The sequence below is a fragment of the Populus alba genome, chromosome 4, assembly GCF_005239225.2.
Source record: "Populus alba chromosome 4, ASM523922v2, whole genome shotgun sequence".
In the NCBI taxonomy this organism is placed as follows: domain Eukaryota; kingdom Viridiplantae; phylum Streptophyta; class Magnoliopsida; order Malpighiales; family Salicaceae; genus Populus; species Populus alba.
This window is the reverse complement of record NC_133287.1, coordinates 21,649,863-21,669,535: the sequence shown is the minus strand read 5'-3', so window position 1 is coordinate 21,669,535 and position 19,673 is coordinate 21,649,863. Positions and strand designations below refer to the sequence as shown.

The 19,673-nt window shown below is 32.4% G+C and overlaps 4 protein-coding genes across 5 annotated transcripts; all 4 read left to right on the top strand.

The window, feature by feature from the left end:
• Window positions 1-84: 84 nt before the first annotated feature.
• On the top strand, window positions 85-1,013 carry LOC118038767 (cyclin-dependent kinases regulatory subunit 1). The gene is made up of 3 exons (XM_035045183.2): window positions 85-304; window positions 412-472; window positions 648-1,013. The coding sequence occupies exons 1-3, from the start codon at window positions 252-254 to the stop codon at window positions 783-785; spliced, it is 252 nt and encodes an 83-aa protein (XP_034901074.1). The 5' UTR covers window positions 85-251; the 3' UTR covers window positions 786-1,013.
• A 2,924-nt stretch (window positions 1,014-3,937) lies between these two features.
• LOC118038768 (small ribosomal subunit protein bS16m/bS16c) lies at window positions 3,938-6,242 on the top strand. Its single transcript, XM_035045184.2, has 3 exons — window positions 3,938-4,182; window positions 4,963-5,008; window positions 5,705-6,242. The coding sequence occupies exons 1-3, from the start codon at window positions 4,050-4,052 to the stop codon at window positions 5,934-5,936; spliced, it is 411 nt and encodes a 136-aa protein (XP_034901075.1). The 5' UTR covers window positions 3,938-4,049; the 3' UTR covers window positions 5,937-6,242.
• A 2,128-nt stretch (window positions 6,243-8,370) lies between these two features.
• LOC118038769 (uncharacterized) lies at window positions 8,371-10,974 on the top strand. 2 transcript variants are annotated; one of them, XM_073408558.1, is made up of 4 exons: window positions 8,371-8,567; window positions 9,383-9,493; window positions 9,579-9,737; window positions 10,748-10,974. In XM_073408558.1, exons 2-3 carry the CDS (start codon window positions 9,411-9,413, stop codon window positions 9,706-9,708), a joined length of 213 nt encoding a protein of 70 aa, XP_073264659.1. In that variant the 5' UTR covers window positions 8,371-8,567; window positions 9,383-9,410; the 3' UTR covers window positions 9,709-9,737; window positions 10,748-10,974. The 2 variants fall into 2 exon arrangements, with proteins under 2 accessions (XP_073264659.1, XP_034901076.1); XM_035045185.2 differs by lacking the exon at window positions 10,748-10,974 and having other exon boundaries at window positions 8,372-8,567; window positions 9,579-10,021.
• Window positions 10,975-13,648: 2,674 nt separating this feature from the next.
• On the top strand, window positions 13,649-19,204 carry LOC118038771 (pheophorbide a oxygenase, chloroplastic). The gene is made up of 7 exons (XM_035045186.2): window positions 13,649-14,179; window positions 14,559-14,794; window positions 14,914-15,040; window positions 15,968-16,104; window positions 16,724-16,883; window positions 18,212-18,490; window positions 18,857-19,204. Exons 1-7 carry the CDS (start codon window positions 13,766-13,768, stop codon window positions 19,109-19,111), a joined length of 1,608 nt encoding a protein of 535 aa, XP_034901077.1. The 5' UTR covers window positions 13,649-13,765; the 3' UTR covers window positions 19,112-19,204.
• The last annotated feature ends 469 nt before the right edge of the window (window positions 19,205-19,673 follow it).

Here is a 19,673-nt window from a genome sequence, read left to right as displayed (position 1 = left end):
GACTGAGTAAATATATATTTAATTTCCGGTAATACCCCTAGATAAAATCAATAAATATAAATTAAAATAAACAAGTCATCATTTTTGCCTCTCTTCTTATCGTTTCCCTTCCTTCCCTGGTACCACCACACCACATAACACAGCATTTTTTTTATTTCATTTTTTTTTTCTCCTGAAGCTATTTTGATTTCTTTATATACATATATATAGATCGCGAAAACGGTGAAGTAATTTCTTGAGGCAAACAAAAAATGGGTCAGATCCAGTATTCCGAGAAGTATTTAGATGACACTTTTGAGTACAGGTACTTCTTCTTCTTCTTCTTCTTTTTATCGATTGATTGATAATTATTATTATCAAGTTCTGTTTGGATTGACAGATTTTTTTATTTTTTTTTAAAAAATCGTACAGGCATGTGGTGCTTCCTCCTGAAGTTGCCAAACTTCTCATTAAGAATCGCCTTCTCTCTGAAGTAAGTTCTTCCCCCCGGATTTTTAGGTTTTTTTTTTTTTTTTTTTGTAATTGAAATCACTATTGAAAAAAATAAAAATAAATAAATGTTATTATTTTATTATTTGTTGCTTGATAATGTAAGTTAATTGAAAGAATTACGGCCGCGAGTATGATAAATTTTATTTTTTGAGTAGAATGAGTGGCGAGCGATTGGAGTTCAGCAGAGCCGAGGGTGGGTCCATTATGCGATTCATCGCCCGGAGCCACACATCATGCTGTTCAGGAGGCCCTTGAATTATCAGCAGCAGCAGGATCAAGCTCTTGTCAAGTGATAAGTTTTTTATTATCTTATTATAATGACTGAAATGCTGAAAAGGAAGGAAATGCTTTGGTTTATGCCCTGCGTAAACGGTTATGGATTTTTAGTATTGTGTTGTAATTCTCTACTGTGGAGAATTTCGTGTTAGGGTTGTTTGTTTCTTTCATGTGTTGTTTGATGACATTATCAGCGTTGGTTAATTAGACGTTGATGAAAAACTAATACTCAGTTGTTGCCGATATTCTTCGTTGTTTTTGTGGTCGCTACACCAAGGTTCGGCTTTGTTTGTTTGTGCGGTGCAACGCACAAACAAACATGCACTTAGTTTAGATATTTGTTTTTGTTTGTGTGGATATTTCTTAAGAAATGTGATGTGTGTTTAAACTGTTGTTTTTTTACAACGATGGTCATCGTCGGAGGAAATTTTAGTATGATAAATCTTGGGGCGGAGTCTATTTGAAGATTGGCATGAGTAGTTGTAAATTTAGGGTATGGCTTGCTCTTTGAGTATGTTTTCATGTCATGTTTCTTACTGAGATTAAGATGTCTAGTGTTATGGTGGTGAACTTCATTTTATTGCCTTGTTGGAGGTGAAATTGTTAGCTTGTTATTGCAGATCGATCCTGGTGTTTTTGTCAATCCTAGCTGCTGTGGATTAGGAATATATACAGTAGGACTCATCTTGACCCTCCTTCACTAATGATTATGGGTGATGGATTCGATCGATCTTTAGCATTTATCGGTAGCCACCTAGTTTTTGTTCAAAATGTCATATCGTGGAGCTAATTTTGCTTTGCCTTGTATCTCTGTGATAGTTGTGTTTACTGTTATTAGCTTTCTATAAGCTTCTTCATTAGTCTAGGTTTACTGACGAGCCTTGACAATGCTTAAATGTAATGCTTGATCTTCACCTCAGTCCGAATTGCCTTGAATATAACTCTGTTTCAACCGGAACAGAGTAGATCAAAGGAATGAATTCAGCACCGACACACCCTTCTCTTTGTTCGAGTTTTGTGTTTTTTTTGCAGATATTTGGGTAACCTAGTTAGTTATTGCTTTTCCATGGAATCAGTTGGGCTATTTCATGATGGATATTTTCATGGTTGTGTTTAATAAGGATGCTTTGCTCCCTCTCATTATCCCCCACTTAGGTGTTTTCTGTATCCAGCTAGAGTGTTTGTGGCTGTCAACAGTCAGCACCATGACAGTGAGGTTTTTTAACTCATTAAAAGTGATAAAAAATTTTAACTTTCCCAAAAAGGAGCTCTAAAGCTTGTGCAGTGAATGTGTGTTTTTTACGTTATGTTTACCATGAAGGAAAAGGAGGAACCTCTTTTCTTTTTGTTTGGCACGCAACATCTAGAAGGGGAAAAAAATACGAGTAGAACTTAACTCTAATACTTCAAAGAAGTGTTTGATTTGGCTTGTTTTATTGTGTATTTAATATGAACAAATATTTATTATTAGCCCCCCTTGATTTAACAATGGCAAATAGGTCATGCAAAAAAAATTTCAATGCTCTTTTAAAAAACATGACCTACAAACACTTCGAGTGAATATTAAAAATGAGTTTAGAGTTAAAATACTTAAAAAAAAAAATTAGTTCCTTTTAATTTTAGAATAAAAATGATGGAAACAGTGGAACAAAAATATATTAGGTAAATTATCAAAAATACGTTGCAATTTGAACCTACAAACACTTGACATCACTATCTTTTATTTATTATATTTTACATTTCATATAAAAATTTCATTTAAATCTTGAATTATTTTTTTTCAATTTGAAAAAAAAAAACCTTATTTTTTTTCTTAGATTTACTTGGAAAATTCTAGGATGCTTTGGAAATAAATATAAGTATTTTAACCACAAAAAATGATAAAGAATATTTTTATTTATTCTAAAAAATATACTTTTTTATTTTCTTTTTCGTTTCTCTCTTTTACTTGTATTTTATCATCATAAAATTTCTTCTTCTACCCTCCAAAACCACCATTAACTAGATATGGTATTATGGTTTGATGGTTGTGCATGCATTGGTAAGTGGTAATCTATCGATGAACTATGGTGGCAGTGGCTTGTTGAAGATGGAGTCTTGGTGGAGAGCAACTGGCTATGGATGAAAGAGACTGGCAAGATATTATAGCCCTGTTCACTGTTCATCCACACTGACTTAATTTACTATTTTTATCACAGTTTATTGATTTTTTTTTCTTTTTTTATCTCTCAAGTTTTTAATCCTTTTTTATTTGGGCATTAAACTTTATTTTAATTTAATTTAATCCTTAAAAGTTTTTTTTTTTTTTTTTTGAGATTCGATTCAGTTTGCAAGCTTTTTACAAACGCGAAATCTTCCAGAATATTAAACGGAATAGAAATTTAGTCTTTCTATGTTTATTTTGCATCTTGTACTTGGGACCATTAATTTATGTTTTTTTTTAAAAAAAAAAAAATTATAATGAAATGAAATTTAATTCATGATATAATTATGTTTTTAATTGGCAAAACACTGTTGAATGTTCATCCATGTTCAGTTTAATATATATATATATCAATATTCATTATTCACTGAGCTATTTTTCTCTCAACCCCTCAAAATTTTAGTCTCGTTTACTTTAGTCATTAAATTTTGTTTTATTTAACTTAGTTTTTACAAAACATGTTTTGAATTGAGTGATGTTACTATTCGAGTGCTTACAGGCAAATTAAAAAATGATTTGGGAAAGAATCGGGATGGAAAAAATTTCAATTTGGTCTATCAATCTTGGCGTCTCCAAAGTGGAGAGAAAGTAAGCCGAATATGTGAGATTTTAATTAAAAGATTGGACTGTTTTGACAAATTTAATTAAAAGATTGGGGTGCAAACTAAACCAAAAAAGGTGTGCGAAAATTTTATGTTTTGTATAAATCAGTTAAGCGGCAGCTTTTGTATATATATATAAATTCCTTTTAATTTATTTTTTAAATCTTAGAATATATAATTGGGTCTATTTTTTGGATGTAGACATATTGAGTTCAATAAGAAAATTCCCAGTTTCTTGAAGTTAATTTTTAATAAAATTAAAGTATTATAAGATTATTGTGACTGGGCTGTTAAACTGGGCCTATTTAAGCCAGACAGGTAAGCCCAGCCCAAGTTATCAATCAATAATCTAAAAATCCAGCTCTAAGATCACAAGACGCAAAAACCCTAGCAACAGAGATTCTCCTCTCTTCTTCGCTCAATCAATCACTCGCTGAGTCTGACTTGGAATTCATCCATAGAATATTAAACCCAAAATGGTGGTGAGGATCCGGTTGTCGAGATTCGGGTGCAGTAACAAGCCATTTTATCGGGTTATGGCTGCTGATAGCAGATCCCCGAGAGATGGCAAACATCTTGAAGTCCTTGGTTACTACAATCCGCTTCCTGGTCTGCCCCTTCTTCCTTAAACTCAAATTTCCATGTTGTTTTTTCATTCTTTTCTGCTATATTTCTTACATTTTGTTGTCCTTTACTGTTAGCTTAAGCACGAGTAGAAAAAATGTCTTTTAAAAGGTTGTCTTTTGTTTCTTTCATGTCTTTGTTTATCGAAGATAGCAGTGTTTAGTCTAATATTTGAAATGGCGAGTAATTATTCAGTATGATTGGAGCTGTACTCCTCCCTCGCATATAATAGGTGTAACCCATGACTTATTCTCACGGTGTTCCTGTGTTCTTATGCGGGGGAGGAGCACAACTCTTGATATACCTAATTTAGGTATCTTGAAATGAGTTTTCAAGCTTTTGTTTATTCGGTTTTACTGGTAAGCAAATAAAATTATTTGTTTGTTTGATTACTAAGATATTGTATGAAAAGGAATATTATTACATTCCCTAATATTATTTTGTTGGATCCAAGAGATAGAACCGATTTGTTGGGATTAATTTGAACAAGTTTTCAGTTTTTAGAGCCTGAGATAGTGTAGGGAAAAGAAAGGGCAGAGCTGAAAATTGCTTCTTGAAAGTCAAATGTCAAACACTAGTTTTAAGTGAATTCATTTACGTTTTGTCAGTCTTTCGAAATTTGAACAGTCACTCGATTGATGATTTAACTCTCTTTTTTTGTTGACATTTTTCTTTGCTATATCAATTATCAACTGCCAGTCAAGGCATATTGATCTGCGAGTAGCTAACTTTATTTGTTTAAAAAAAACATACTGTTTTTTGCAGGTCAAGATGGAGGCAAACGAATGGGTCTTAATTTTGAGAGAGTGAAGTAAGCTTATGTTTTACTCTCCTTGTTTTCCCCTTATGTCCAAATCTCTTGTTCCATACCCTATTCGAGTACTTAGAACTTTGTTCGACGTCTGCTCTTAATGTTGATCTTTAAGTGCTTTTAACTCACTCTAATGTATTTGTGTGTCATAGCCTGACATGCTTTGTGCAGTTGGTTTCTCATTTCCTTTAATAGTTGTTGGTGGAGGAGTGCATTTTCTTGTTGCTTCTGTTAATTGTTAACGCTGAACACTTTTATTTAAATCTTGTGAAATATCCATGTGGAAAAACAATAATAAAAAATAGTGTATTATGGATCTAGTTACTTTAATTTACCTCTCAGGTTTGTGTTATTGAGAGTTTCAGAGTTTAGTTTAATTATGGTATACGAGTTCACAGAGAACTATATGACTGAATGTTGCCTAAGCAGAAAAATGAAGCCAGAAGAAACAATGGACTGTTTGTCTTTGCGGTGGAAACCGCGATTCATGATATTTTGAATTTTTTTTTTTTCGCTTGAAGTTAATTATTTTTGGTTTATGGTTTTTAAAAAATAAAAAAACATTATTTTCATGCATTTTCAAGCTAAAAACATTTTAAAAAATAAACGCTAGTACACAAAAAAACACTATCTCGGATGTTTAAACATCCCATTGTTTTTTTCTCTTTAGTTAATTTTTCCTCCTGTTTTCTGCAGGTATTGGTTGTCGGTTGGTGCTCAGCCTTCAGAACCTGTCCAACGCATTCTTTTCAGAGCAGGGCTACTACCTCCACCGCCAATGATGGTAATGGGACGGAAGGGTGGTCCTCGTGACACACGTCCAGTCGATCCAATGACAGGACGTTTTTTGAGTCCAGAGAAGTCACCTAGTTCTTCTCAATCAAATGCCAGTAAAAATGACACTGAAGCCGCTAAAACAACTACGTGAAGCTTGCCAGTTTCCAGAGGCCTTGGGAATTTTATCCAGGAGAAATTGGTTTTTTCTTTGGGTGCTGGTAGCCAGCAGCATTTAGAGATCTATGTTTCTGTTGTGATTTTTAGCAAGTCATATTCTGGAACATAAACTACATGTAAGCATAAATTAATGGTGACCAAGTTCCTATAGGCTGTGGGATTAATTATAGATTTTTCATGCTAATTTTGTGCGTTGGTTTCATCAAATAATCAGGACTGGAAATTGCTTGTACATTTTGCATGGGCCAACATTTATGTGAAGCTGAAATAGTTTGTTTTATGATGACTCAGTATTAACTAGATTTTCTTTGCTTGCTATGTCATAGGCTGGGTAAGTGTTTTTCTAATATAAAAAAAAATTCAAATGATGATACCCTGAGTGAATTTGGATTAATTTGATTGCACAGTGGCATGGAAGAAAAGTGAAAAAAAATAGAAAGCTGAAGTGAAAAAAAAAGAAAGAAAGCTAAAGGTATGAAATTGAAAAAAAAGAAAACATGAAAGAAAAAGATGGAGTCAATTGAAGTTCGCTCTACTAACTCACTACTTATTATAATTTGTGATTGAGATAAGAAAATTAATTTTTTTAGAAAAATGAACATAGAAAAAAGGTTAGCTAAATAAATAAAAAAACAAGACTTAATAGTCTAATGTGAAATGATAAAATAAAAGAAATAAAAAGCATTGAAAAAAACTCAAAACAATTCGTGTTAACTTGACTAACTCGTGATCCAAGTTAACTTTAGAGGGGAAAAAAGCTCTAAATTAAATAACCTAATATCAAATAATGAATTTTTCTTAAAAAAACCCAAAGTTAAATCGAGGTAATTTTCAAAACTAGTAACTATGATCATGAGACCAAGATGACTCTATAGAAAACAAAAACAAATCTTGAACAAAATTTTTAACCATTAAAAAAATAAAAAGAAAACAAATAGTAATAAAAACAATGAGAACTAAATTTGATATAAAAACTAATGAAAAGAAAATAATGAGGGATTTAATCAAAAAATAAGATAAAATAAGGGATAAAAAATGATCAATTGAAAGAATAAGAATCAAAATTAGATTGATGGGCTAATTGAAAGAATAAAAAACTAATTAAAAAATGATTAAAAAAAGAGGACTCAATCTAGAAAAAAAGTGAAACAAAATGTTGAGGGACAAAATTGAAAGAAAAAAACAAACCAAGAAAAGGATATATATATATAAAAAAAAACAACAATCAAGAAAATGAATACTATATTTGATATAAACTAAAACAAAATAAAATAGAAATGGATGAAATTGAAGAAAAAAATAATCTAAAAAAAATCAATCAAAATAAAAAAAAATTATAATTGAAAGACAAAATAAATGAAAGGATAACCTTGATTTTTAGCTAACCCGACTTGAATTTTAAGGAGCGGAGAGAGAGAATAAAGGGAGGAGAAAAAAAACCAACTGCAGACAACTGCTGTGATTTGACCAACATACAACACCCCATGAGCTTAGCTTCTATTAGATGCTTCAGACAACATGATAACTGAAAACTTTCAGTGGCTACACGACGTCGCTTGTTGGTGCGTGCTCTGCTGACACCACCAACTTTTTTTTATTATTATTTTTATTTATAAAAATATTATTTCCGCCCTAATTCAAATAAATATAATAAAAAATCAGAAAAAAAATACTAAAATACTCTTCGACTCTTCCTTTATTTTTCTTAACATTTTCTTATGTCTTTCAAGGACGTACAAAAAAATATAGAATACTAAATTATCTGGAATCAATTTGCAAATAACTTTTTGGTACATGTATAGATGTCAAGTGGGGAGCATGAAAGCCATCCATTGTCTTCTACGTTGTGTGTAAATCTTTTTTCTCTTTCCTTTTTTCGTAATATTTATAATTCATTGGTGTACCAGTAATTTAAGATTTTAAATAAGATTTAAAAATATTTTTTATATTATATTTTAATATATTGTTTTTAAGTAAAAGTTTTTCAAGATTAAAACTTACATGCTAGTATTATTTTGTTTTATTTTTTATCAAATAAAATAAAATGAAAAAATTTAAACTCGTGATTACTTTATTAAAAAATCAATTATATTAAAAAATTAATTTAAACCAAACCAATAAGTTAAATTTTTAAATAAGATTCTAATAATATTTTTATATTATTTTAATAATTCAAAGGATAATAAATTTTTTTTAATGATTCATCATAAACATTTGCAGAAAAACAGAAGCCTTCGAATTTTTTTATTAAGTTTGTGTTTAGCAATTTGGAAAATTACATTTAAAAAAGTTATAAATTATAAATGTTTTAACTAATATTTTTACTTATGCTAGGGAAGCAAAACGCAGAACGTTTATCGAAGGCATTGCGTACAGAGTGTTCTATATGCTAATCCAGCCCAACTCAACATGGACCCTCTTAGATTTGGAGAAAAAAAAAACAAAATAAAAAAAATTCAGCCCTCGTATTCCTCCATCTCCTTTCTTGTCTGTGTAATGCCAAGCTAGCTAACCGGCTCCCAGTCGTCTGACATAAACCGCGCCAACTCACTGAGGCTTCCTTTTCCTTACGGTGACTCGAAACTTAGAGTTGATATCCAACCAGGTACCTCAGCTCACTTGACCCGTAATGAGTATTTTACTCATGTTAGTTAGGGTTATTTGGCTTCCCCCCCCGATAAGTAATGAGCCCTAAGAAGTAGAAAAGAATTTGCAAAAATATGCTGTGGGGTTGATTTGTTTTGTGAATTAAAACGATGGAATGACAATTTTGGATTGGTGGATGACTGTTACCTGTGCTATGATCAGCTAGTCAGTCTCCCTGCTATTACTCCTTGTAATCTTCTGATGTTGGTTATGTTAATTGAATTATTACTAGTTCTTTAATGATTGATACTGTCTATTATTCAAGGTTCTCTGGTTTTCCATTTCTGTTCTGTATTGAGCTTATGTGAGTTGGTTAGCATTTTAAGTACAAGGACCAATCCTTTTATTTTTCTTTTCTTTCATATATATATATATGGTTCATTGGGAGGCTGTTGGGTCGTGGACTACACATCGCATAATGAACTGGATTCAAACCTGCTTCAGAATACACAACTGCTAGGCCCTGTTTGCTTGTGTGAGTGTGTGTGCATTGGACTTGACAGAAAAGAAAATGAAAAAATAATGCAATGCTAAAAATATGCAACCCGGAGATTGCAAATTCATTTTAGATTATTTACCAAAAACGAAAATCATTTAGCTGTAAGTTTTTTAGGATATGATGTAAGCTTGAAAAAGTTCATATGTTCCTGGCATGGATGCTGCTAGTGGTTAGAATGTGCAACCATATTGCATATATAGACATTTTACTATATATTTCGAACTGATGAAGAGGGACTGGCATTTTTTTTGTTTCATCTTTGTGTCTTCATTTAGATCACTTTAACCTGAGTTGCTGAACTCAATGACCCGGACACGTAATGTCATTGTTGCCACTGGATTACTGGCTTTTGCTTCTGCAGGCTTGGCATTTCCCTTCTATATGGCGTAAGTAATTGAATTCTCATTAATAGTGCTGGGAACTTGTCTTTCTTCGATTCTTTGTGGCTAAGACGTGAGTTGTCATATACAGATCATCCAGGGGCAAGCCAGTGATTGACTCATCAAAGCCGTTGCCACCCCAGGCGACTTTCCGAGGGCCTTACATAAACACAGGTTCACGTGACATTGGACCTGATCCTGGGCCTTACACAAAGAATTAATGTGCTTTGTGAGAAAAGTGTTGGGGAGGGTAAGCAAATTGCATGCACAATCATGCTCATTTCCTGCAAATTGAGACATTTGCTCGCATTATCTTCTTTTGTGGCAATGGACATCTTTGTGGATTCTGTACCTAGAAATCTACTGATCATCACAAATGGATAGGCAACATGTTGAGAATTACAATGAGAATGAAAATTTCTGGAAAATGGAATTGCTTAAAAACATGTTCTCTTTCTTTCTTTCTTTCTTTATTTACAGTGTAAGAACTTAATATAATAGATTATTTCTGATACAAACGATCAGATATTTGCATATACATCTATTTCGGACATTGAAAAATTGTTGAGTGTGGCTATATGATTGATAAATGACATTATAGTGTATGAACAATATATACATGCAACCAATAGTAATTTGCAATTTGAGGATTGCAACTTTTGGTTTCTAAATGAGCAATACGTACTGTTGAACATTAAGGATGTACAACTTTTGTCTACTAGCTCGCCAGGGTAAAGCTCAATAGATAGCAAGGCTAGTTCTTAACTAGAAGTAGAGGGTAGTTTTTAACTGGAAGAGGGGAGCTTTAGCTTTTTCTTGTTGTATTTAGCACGGGATTAGTAACCTTTCTTACTGTATCTGTAATTTAGCAATGGCAGCCTTTAGCTTTAGGTGCGATAGCAGTTACTGCAAGGGAGACTGGCTCAGTATTGAAATCTGGAATGAAGGGATTCGAGGACGAAGAGAATTTATAGTTCTAGAATTATACACTATTGAACATTAGGAATGCATAATTTTTGCCTTTTCCCCTATTACACGAATAATCATTAATCTAGTGAGCAATCTCTTCTCTCTATGAAATTATTTCTTAATATAAAAAAGTTTGCGTAATGTATATGAAAAATGAGGTTATACTCGTGATATAAAAAGTAGAAATTTCCTTGATAGAAAAGACGAGATTTTAGTGATCGAAGCAACTTAACGTGGTCTAGGTGAAAAGGTCCTTGGGAGTATTTGATCTTGTTGCTTGCATCTATGCAGGGGCTAGCAAGAATGGAAACATCCTCTAGATTTTGTATAAAAAGCAACCTCTTTCTTGTAAACCACATATTTCTCTTGCACCAGTCATGGGAAAGTTTGGGAGTTTAAAACATGAGTGCAGGAACTGGCAGCTTTAACTGTCCTTGTAAACTAGTTTATGATCATGGGGGCTGCTAACAAGTCATTCTAAGTTCAAATTAAAATAAAAATAAAACCAATTCTCTCAAGGGTTTATTGTTCAACCAATCATGGTTCTCGCCCTCACAGTTAACTGTGGTTTTCAAGAGTTTTTTTTTTTTTTTTTTTTTTTTTTTCATTTTAGCAACCAAACTTTATTTATTTCAATCTATATGATTCTATTTGGGATTGTGTTTGTGGAATTTTTTTTTTAAATTTGTGCTAAATAAATCAAAATAACATTTATTTTTTAAATAATATTTTTTATATTACTGTATTAAAACGATTTAAAATATAAAAAAAATATTAATTTTTAATAAAATAAAATAAAATAAAAATAAAAAAATTAAATTTTTGTGCACTGTATTCTCAAACGATGACTAAATTATTGATTGAATCAGATCGGATAATTCATGGCAGCAGGTACCAAATTCTTAACATGTTTATAACATTTAATCCAGAAAAAGTCTCGAGACACGTAAAATGTCTTTTTCTACTCAAATTTTCTCCATCTAAACGTCTCAGGACAATAATTAAATGGTAGGCAAGCCTGAGGTTGACACAAGAGATAGGAAGAGGAAAGAGATTTTGTCCGACCCGTTCTAAACATACAAAAAAAACGTCATTGCTGTTTTTTTTTTTTTAATTTTAATATTACCTTTAAGGGCCCACAGCCAAAATGTCTGGTGGTATTTCTCATATCATCATTTTAATTAATTTAATATTTTTTTTTATTGAATATTAACTCCGAGATTAAAAAACAAAGAATCAAAGATGACAGCATACCTTCTCGACCACTAATGCAATCCTTTAAATTAACTAATTAACAACTCCCCTTAAATTAATTGTTCTTGAAACTGATTAATAAGATAGTGTTTAAAAACGCAGTTAAAACTATGTTATTAAATTTTTTATGGTTTTGTATCATTTTAATATATTAATGTTAAAAATAATTTTTTAAAAATTAAAAATATTATTTTAATATATTTATAAATAAAAAATATTTTTTAATCTATAACCGAAATAATAAACAAAATATGTATCCATCACCTTGAAATTAGGTAAATAATTAAGTTTTTTGATAATAACTTTGTATTATATTATTGTCAATAACTCTAAAATGTGTGGGAAAAGTATTGTATCTTTCTTCACATATTGTTTTTTTCCCTCAAAATTGACTTCTTCTTCTTCTTCTTCTTTTTTTTTTTCATTTTTTAATTTTTTTAATTTTTTTTTCAAAATTATCTTTACCAAATTTTTTAAATATTGATCTGATTGATAATTTAGCTATGTAATTTTTTTCTTTAAAACATTATAGATTGCTACAATATTTTCATACATGGTTTTTTGTTCTTTCTTTTTATGATTTCTTTCTCTCTCTCTGTTTTTTTTTTTTAAATGGTCTTTGTTGATTTTTTTTTATATTGAGCTGGTTGAGAATTTAGCTTCGTAGTTTTTTTTTTTTTAAAAAAAAACATTGTGGATTGCTATATTGTTTTTCTCCACGTGATTTTTGTTTTGTTGCAGTGTTTTTTCACATATTTGTTTTAAAAATTATCTTTGTCAAATTTATTTTTTCAATATTAAGCTGGTTGAGAATTTAGCTATAACTTTCCCCACATGTTTTGTTTTTTTTTTTTTAAAAAATTATCTTTTTTTTTCCTTTTTTTGTTTGTTTTTTTCAGAATTGTTTTTGTTGATTTTTTATTTTACTATTAAGCTGGTAGGGAATTTATTTTTTTTTTATTTTAAAAAAGAAACACTGTGGATTGCTATAGTGTTTCTCCACATGATTTTTTTTAATGATTTTTTAATTGATTTTTTAAAATTGTCTTTATAGAATTTGTTTTTTCATACTGAGCTAATTAAAAATTTAGCTTAACAGTTTTTTTCTTTAAAATACCGTTGATTACTACAATGTTTCTCTACATGATTTTTTTGTTATGATTTCTGTCAATTTTATTGTTTTTAATATTAAACTGATTGAAAATTACAACTGTAAATTTCCTTATGAAACACTATAGATTACTACAATTTTTCCCTGCATGATTTTTTTTTTCCTTTTGTATTTTTATGTGATATTTTCCAAAATTTTATTTTTTGATTTTATTTTATTAATATTGAACTAGTTGAGAATTATAATTGTATATTTCCTCATAAAGCACAATTACTACAATGTTTTCCTAAATAATTTTAATATTAAGCTGATTGAGAATTTAGTTTTAACTTTTCCCACATGTTTTATCTTCTGTTTTTTTAATTTGTGTTTTGCTTCTTTTTTTTTTCATTTCCAAAATTGTCTTTTTTATTTTTTTTGTGTTTTTTCTAGAATTGTTTTTATTTTTTTAATATGAAGCTGGTTGAGAATTTAGTTTTGTATTTTTTTTTAAAAATTTACATTTTTTATTTAATGTTTTTTTTAAATATTTTCAAATTGATATAAAAAAATACTTTTTTAAAAATAAAAAAATATTATTTTAATATATTTTTAAATAAAAAATCATTTTAAAATACTACCTAAAACACATTTACAAACACATATCTCGCAAGGGCCGAAGTGAATTGTGCTATTTTTTTAATTAAATTTGTGCAGTGTGCTACTTTTTTAAAAAAAAAGAGAAGGAAAAAAACTCTGCAAAGCGATCGATCACTTTCTGATTTGAAGTCCAGAAACCGGTAGAGAAGACACCTCTGACTTTGAGTCCACATTAACAAACTTGTACGCAAACACATCTTGTTTTCTCTTAATTTATAAGCTCCACAAACTCAAACTCAGAAATCTCAAACTGAATAAAGAAGGCACCGAACTTTAATAAACTAAAGAGAAAAATATCATTAAAAATGGCTCTACTTCTATCTACCACTTGCATCTCCAAATCGTTAACACAAACGCATCCCAAAGCCTCCCCCTTTTCACTCACCAAAACCTTTAACACAAAACAACCAATTACAAGAGGTCGAAAGATCTCTCCTTTACATGTAGCGGCACCTCCCTCACAGTCACCACCATCTGTACGAAAAGAAGAAGAAGAAGAAGAGTATGGGGTTGATGATGAGAGTGGAGAGGAGGTTATTGATTCTAAATTCACTTGGAGGGACCATTGGTACCCTGTTTCTTTACTTGAGGATTTGGACCCTCTCTTGCCAACCCCATTTCAGCTTCTGGGTCGTGACTTGGCTCTTTGGTTTGATAAGGCTAATCAGGAATGGGTTGCTTTTGATGATAAATGTCCTCACAGACTTGCCCCTTTATCTGTAAGTTTGCAAATCTATGCTCTTTTCCCCCCTTAGTACAATTATAGTTGTTCTCCGTTTGCGTAGTTCATGATATGGAGAATTTGGAAGCTACACTATGATTAGGTCCCTTCCGTGGTATATTGGAATCGGAAAAGAATCTTACTTGAGTGAGATACTTGGATCGGGTTCCATTTCCTTGAGACTGATTCATGTATCAAAGCTAACCGTGCCTTCTTGTTTGCGCAAAATGCTAAATTTGAGTGCTAAGATTGTTTGATTGGCTTCTACTGAGTTAGAATCCGAGAGATAAATATTTGAAAGTTGTGTTTGCTTTTTTTGTTTTTCTATGTTGTCTTCGGAACTAAAACTGAAAAGTATGTTCACTTTGATCTGGTAGGAAGGAAGGATCGATGAAAATGGGCACCTGCAATGTTCATACCATGGATGGTCATTTGATGGGTGTGGGTCTTGCACACGAATCCCTCAGGCTTTACCTGAAGGCCCTGAAGCTCGTGCAGTCAAGTCTCCAAGAGCTTGTGCTACCAGATTTCCTACAATGGTCTCCCAAGGTCTGCTCTTTGTTTGGCCAGATGAGAATGGTTGGGAAAGAGCTCAAGCCACCAAGCCCCCCATGTGATTAATCCTTTCTTGTTTCGATGTTTGATTTATATTTTATGTAATGATTGAGTTACCTAATCTGACAATGGCTGCAGTTAATAATGATTGTACTTGTTTTTACGGTGATTTTTTAGGTTACCTGATGACTTCAATAAACCTGAGTTCTCAACAGTGACAATTCAGCGTGATTTGTTCTACGGTTATGATACCCTCATGGAGAATGTTTCTGATCCTTCACACATTGACTTTGCACACCACAAGGTAATGAAGATGTGTCTCATCATCTTGTTTGAAGATTTGTCCTTTTAGTTCTCAATAAATTCATACAATTTGAAGAATTCACCACATAGTTTAGGTAATGCTGAGTCTCAACGTCGCTAAGTTTAATCAAGGGCAGTATTCAATGCCAGGAATCACTGTCATTTATATAATTTTTCGGTGGGTTAAAGCAGTTTTCTTACACATATAAAAGACATCAATTCACAGTAGTTGCCATATGTGTATTAATATTGCTGTGTCGAAACATTAATGTATCTTTACTTATCATTTCTTGACGAGGATCAACTTAGTTCTCTTGAATGATCTACTAAATGTCATTGGGAGTAGTCATTCTTGAACAAAAGAAGAAGAGTCGTGATTTTCATGCTGCTTCTGGAATCTGGATCATTTTATGCAAACTAGTTTCTGATGTGTCAAGAATGCACTAGTTTCTGATGTGTTAAGAATGCTGTTTGTGAAAGACTGATAAAGGTTTGGCTGGGGTCAGATTGGTAATTGTAGGATGCTTCTCTTTGTTCCTGCTAAAAAAGCAGTGCTTTCTTCTATCCTTTTCAACTTGAAAACCTGACTGCGCGTGAGTCTTGGCTATTTACAAGGAGAAAACTAAATGTTTCCATGCAATTTATGCCTGGGGCAATGTTGTTATATATCCTACTACAGATCTGTCAGTGAAATTTGTCCATGTTGTTGGCAATTTGTTTATATACTGAATCATATTCAGCTTTTCTTACTAGCAATTCTGGTAGTATGAACTCTAAGATTCGCAAGTATATATTGCACTTTCTGCTGCTCTAATCTCCAATCCATTGTTTAACATGGGAAATTTCATTTTCGGGGTTCCTGGTATATATTAGTGCTTGAAAACTTTTGCCCTTATTGTAATACTTAATGGTATAAATGAATCCACAGGTTACAGGAAGGAGAGATAGAGCCAAGCCTTTGGAATTTAAGTTGGAGTCCAGTGGCCCCTGGGGCTTTGCTGGAGCCAATGATGGGAACCCAAGGATCACTGCTGAGTTTGTTGCACCTTGTTACTATGTGAATAAGTGAGTACAATCAGGAGAAAGAATTGTAAACGTGTTTAATGAACCTTTTTTGTCACTTGCTTCAAAGGTTTCATTTTGACAAAATGTTCACTTCTGTGCTCTATTGTTTGTTATCAGGAGACGTTTATTAGATTTCCTGTTTTAATCTAAAAATTATAAGTAACTCTAATTCAATTTTTCATTAAGAATATCTGGAGTTTATGCTTCAAGAACCTCCTCATTTCATTACTTGAGGTTTGGTAAAGATGCCTTCCATTTGTTGTGTGTATACTTTGGTGCGGGCTTTTGTATGTTGAATGCAGCTCCTCACACCAGCTTATGTTTCTGTTCATGGAAGCTTTGGCAATGTCCATGCTTCAAGGCTATCCAGAGAAGCTTATATTTTGGAGTCTGGAGCTAAATGTGCTTCAATATGTTCTGCTTTATTGAACTGCTTGTAATTGATGAATAACAAATGAAAAGTGCATAGTGGAATTGGTTATTCTGACGTCAACTACTTGTTCAAAGATAGAAATTAAGTGTTCTTTCTTGTCCTGAATTGTCTAGAACTCTTTTAATATGTCATTCCTCTTCAAGGAACTGTTAATTATAGAACTTAGAGATGCCTGTTTCTTTCCAGAGTGGAGATAGACACTAAACTTCCCATCGTTGGTGATCAGAAATGGATAATATGGATTTGTTCCTTCAATGTGCCAATGGCACCTGGGAAGACCCGTTCAATTGTTTGCAGTGCTCGAAACTTCTTCCAGTTCACAATGCCAGGGCCTGCATGGTGGCAGGTAAAAAAACTTTTTGATTGTGCTTCTTATGTGTTTTTTATCTTGTGGCAAGTACGTTGATGTTTAGTTCTTTCCAGTAATTTTACCATGATATAGCCCAATCTTTCTATCATGCATATACTGCTTTCTACCTCTTATAAGTTTAGATTTTATGTTTTCAAATCTTACTGAGAGTGTAAATTGTCTTTGTGATCTAGTGTTACAACAATCATGTTAACTCCCTTCAAACTTTTATTTGATGAAATGACCTACATTATCTGACAGATTATTACAAAATAGGAGGTTCAATCTGATGTCAATTTTTGTATTTTCTCTCCAATGCTTTTCCACATCTAAAAGAGATTATGATATTGATATTTACAATTACACATAGTGGCTGTTTAAAACCAGCCACAAGTTTTTCATCCATCATATTGCTACATTTGGAATTATAAATATGCCCTTGCAATTCGTTAGCTGGCATTTTGTCCATGTTTGTAAAATTGTGATTTAAATTGCAGATTGTCCAATTGCACAGTTATAATTGTAGTTTTCATCATTTCAGATTCCTTTGTGTTTTGGTGCTTCATATCCTATGTTATGATTGTAGTAGTTGATTCTATCCTGTCTGATATGGAATGACATTTTGTTGAAATATGTTATTATGTAGAGATAGAATGTCATGTCCTATGCTGATGGGCCTCGGTAACAAATTATAAACTATTGAAGCATGGCTACTCTAACCCATGGAAAAAAATGTCAATGTTTCCCATGCGTTTGTTCATGTTAATCAGTAACATCAGTCTTTGTTTTGGAGCTGTTTCAAGACTTCTGTTGTGAATTAAAAGAAGGAAAAAAAAAAAACTTCTATTGTAAATGGTATGATAAAGACTAGAGGACAGGAGATAAGTTCTCTGATTGCAGAATCATGTTTGGTTGGAGGTCAATTGCATTCTGCTGACAACAGGCTTTATTATATGTTGGTAGTGGAATACAAAATCACAAAATTACAGTGGCTTTCATTGTACGGTGGAGTTCGCTCCATCTCAGAATTTCAGTGGCTTGGACCATTTGACTTTGGATACTCGAATGAGAAAATACATGAAGGGATGGGTCATTCCTAATATGACTTGGCTATGTGCTGCAACGTTTGTCATACTTAGATCATTGCTTATTATGGATGGGCATTTTTTAACCAAAATAGGTTTGCTTTCTACTTGAATATGTTCTTTGTCAATCCTATTGGCAATCTTGAATGTTATTGCATTTCACAATTTATATTTGTCCCAAAAGGGTGTCATCCTCATCATCAGCTTCAAATAATTGATATCAAATTGAGTTTGTGTCAGGTGATTCCAAGATGGCATGAGCATTGGACTTCAAATAAGGTATATGATGGAGACATGATCGTCCTTCAGGGTCAAGAGAAGACATTTCTTTCACAATCCATGGGAGGTTCCGCTGATATTAATAAGCATTACACAAAACTCACATTCACGCCCACTCAAGCAGATCGGTTTGTTTTGGCATTTCGTAGTTGGCTGAGGCGACATGGCAACAGCGAACCTGAGTGGTTTGGGCTCACTGACAAACAACCTTTGCCATCAGCAGTTTTATCAAAACGTGAGGTATGAAACCCGCATCCTCCTTTCTTCGCATCCTCCTTTCTTGATTTCCTATCCTTTGCAGGAGCTGTTCTGATTTGTTAGGACAAATAATTTTGTATTATGAACTACAAAAGCAATGCACATGAAGTGGAATTTCACTGAAATTGACAGTATCAACGTAACAATATTAGTGAGATGGCAGCGATACAATAATGAGTTCTTACTTGGAAACTTACCTTACTCTCCTAAGTGTTGGAATGTTAACACAAGTGGTGCTTTTCACCAAACTGTTGGCTTCTTCGAAGAAATGAGTATAGGTTACAAAATTTAAGAAGACTGATTGTATTCCTGATACTCATAGTTTTCTTCTCCTATTTGATCATGCAGATGTTGGATAGATTTGAACAACACACAAAAAAGTGCTCATCGTGTAAAAAGGCTTATACATCATTCCAGACACTGCAAAAGTTTTTAATAGGTGCAACCATTGCTTTCTGTGCAACGGTTGGAGTTCCTTCGGATGTTCAACTTCGAGTTGTTTTGGCTGCTCTTGCACTTACCAGTGCCGGCTCAGCTTACGCTTTGAATCAACTTGAAAAGAATTTTGTGTTTGTTGATTATGTACATGCTGAGATTGATTAGAGAGAACATAATTTTTGTGACTTGGTACATGCTGAAATATAGGTTTTGATGGGTTGCAACTATTTTTACTGCAATGGAGGAATTATATATAAAGCTGTGTAGAAACTTTGCACACATATGCAAAAGTTCTAAATTGTATGTCAAAATGTGTTTGCTTCCATAAAAAGCACGTACAACGTCGATGCTACTCTTTTTTTCGACATCAGTGGAACACGCAGGAATTTAACAAATTTTCTTTGATATTATCTCAAGATTTGAACGAGAACCCGCATGAATACGAGTGAAAAGAACTGATTGTAATATTGATTAATAGGGCCTCATTGCCACAAGAGATCTCGTACAGCGGAACACCGTGGTCACGACAACCGAATCAATAGTAGTTATCTGCAACAACACAAATTTGACAGACATCATCAGCCTGGTGGATTGTTTTGGACAGGTAGGTATTAAAATATTGGACTGGTATGAATTCGGCTGCCAAAGGGTCAAGTAAAAAGGTATTTTCTAGTTATTATTTAATAATTCTGCTCTGTGATGTATCCTAAAACTGCAGCAAATGATC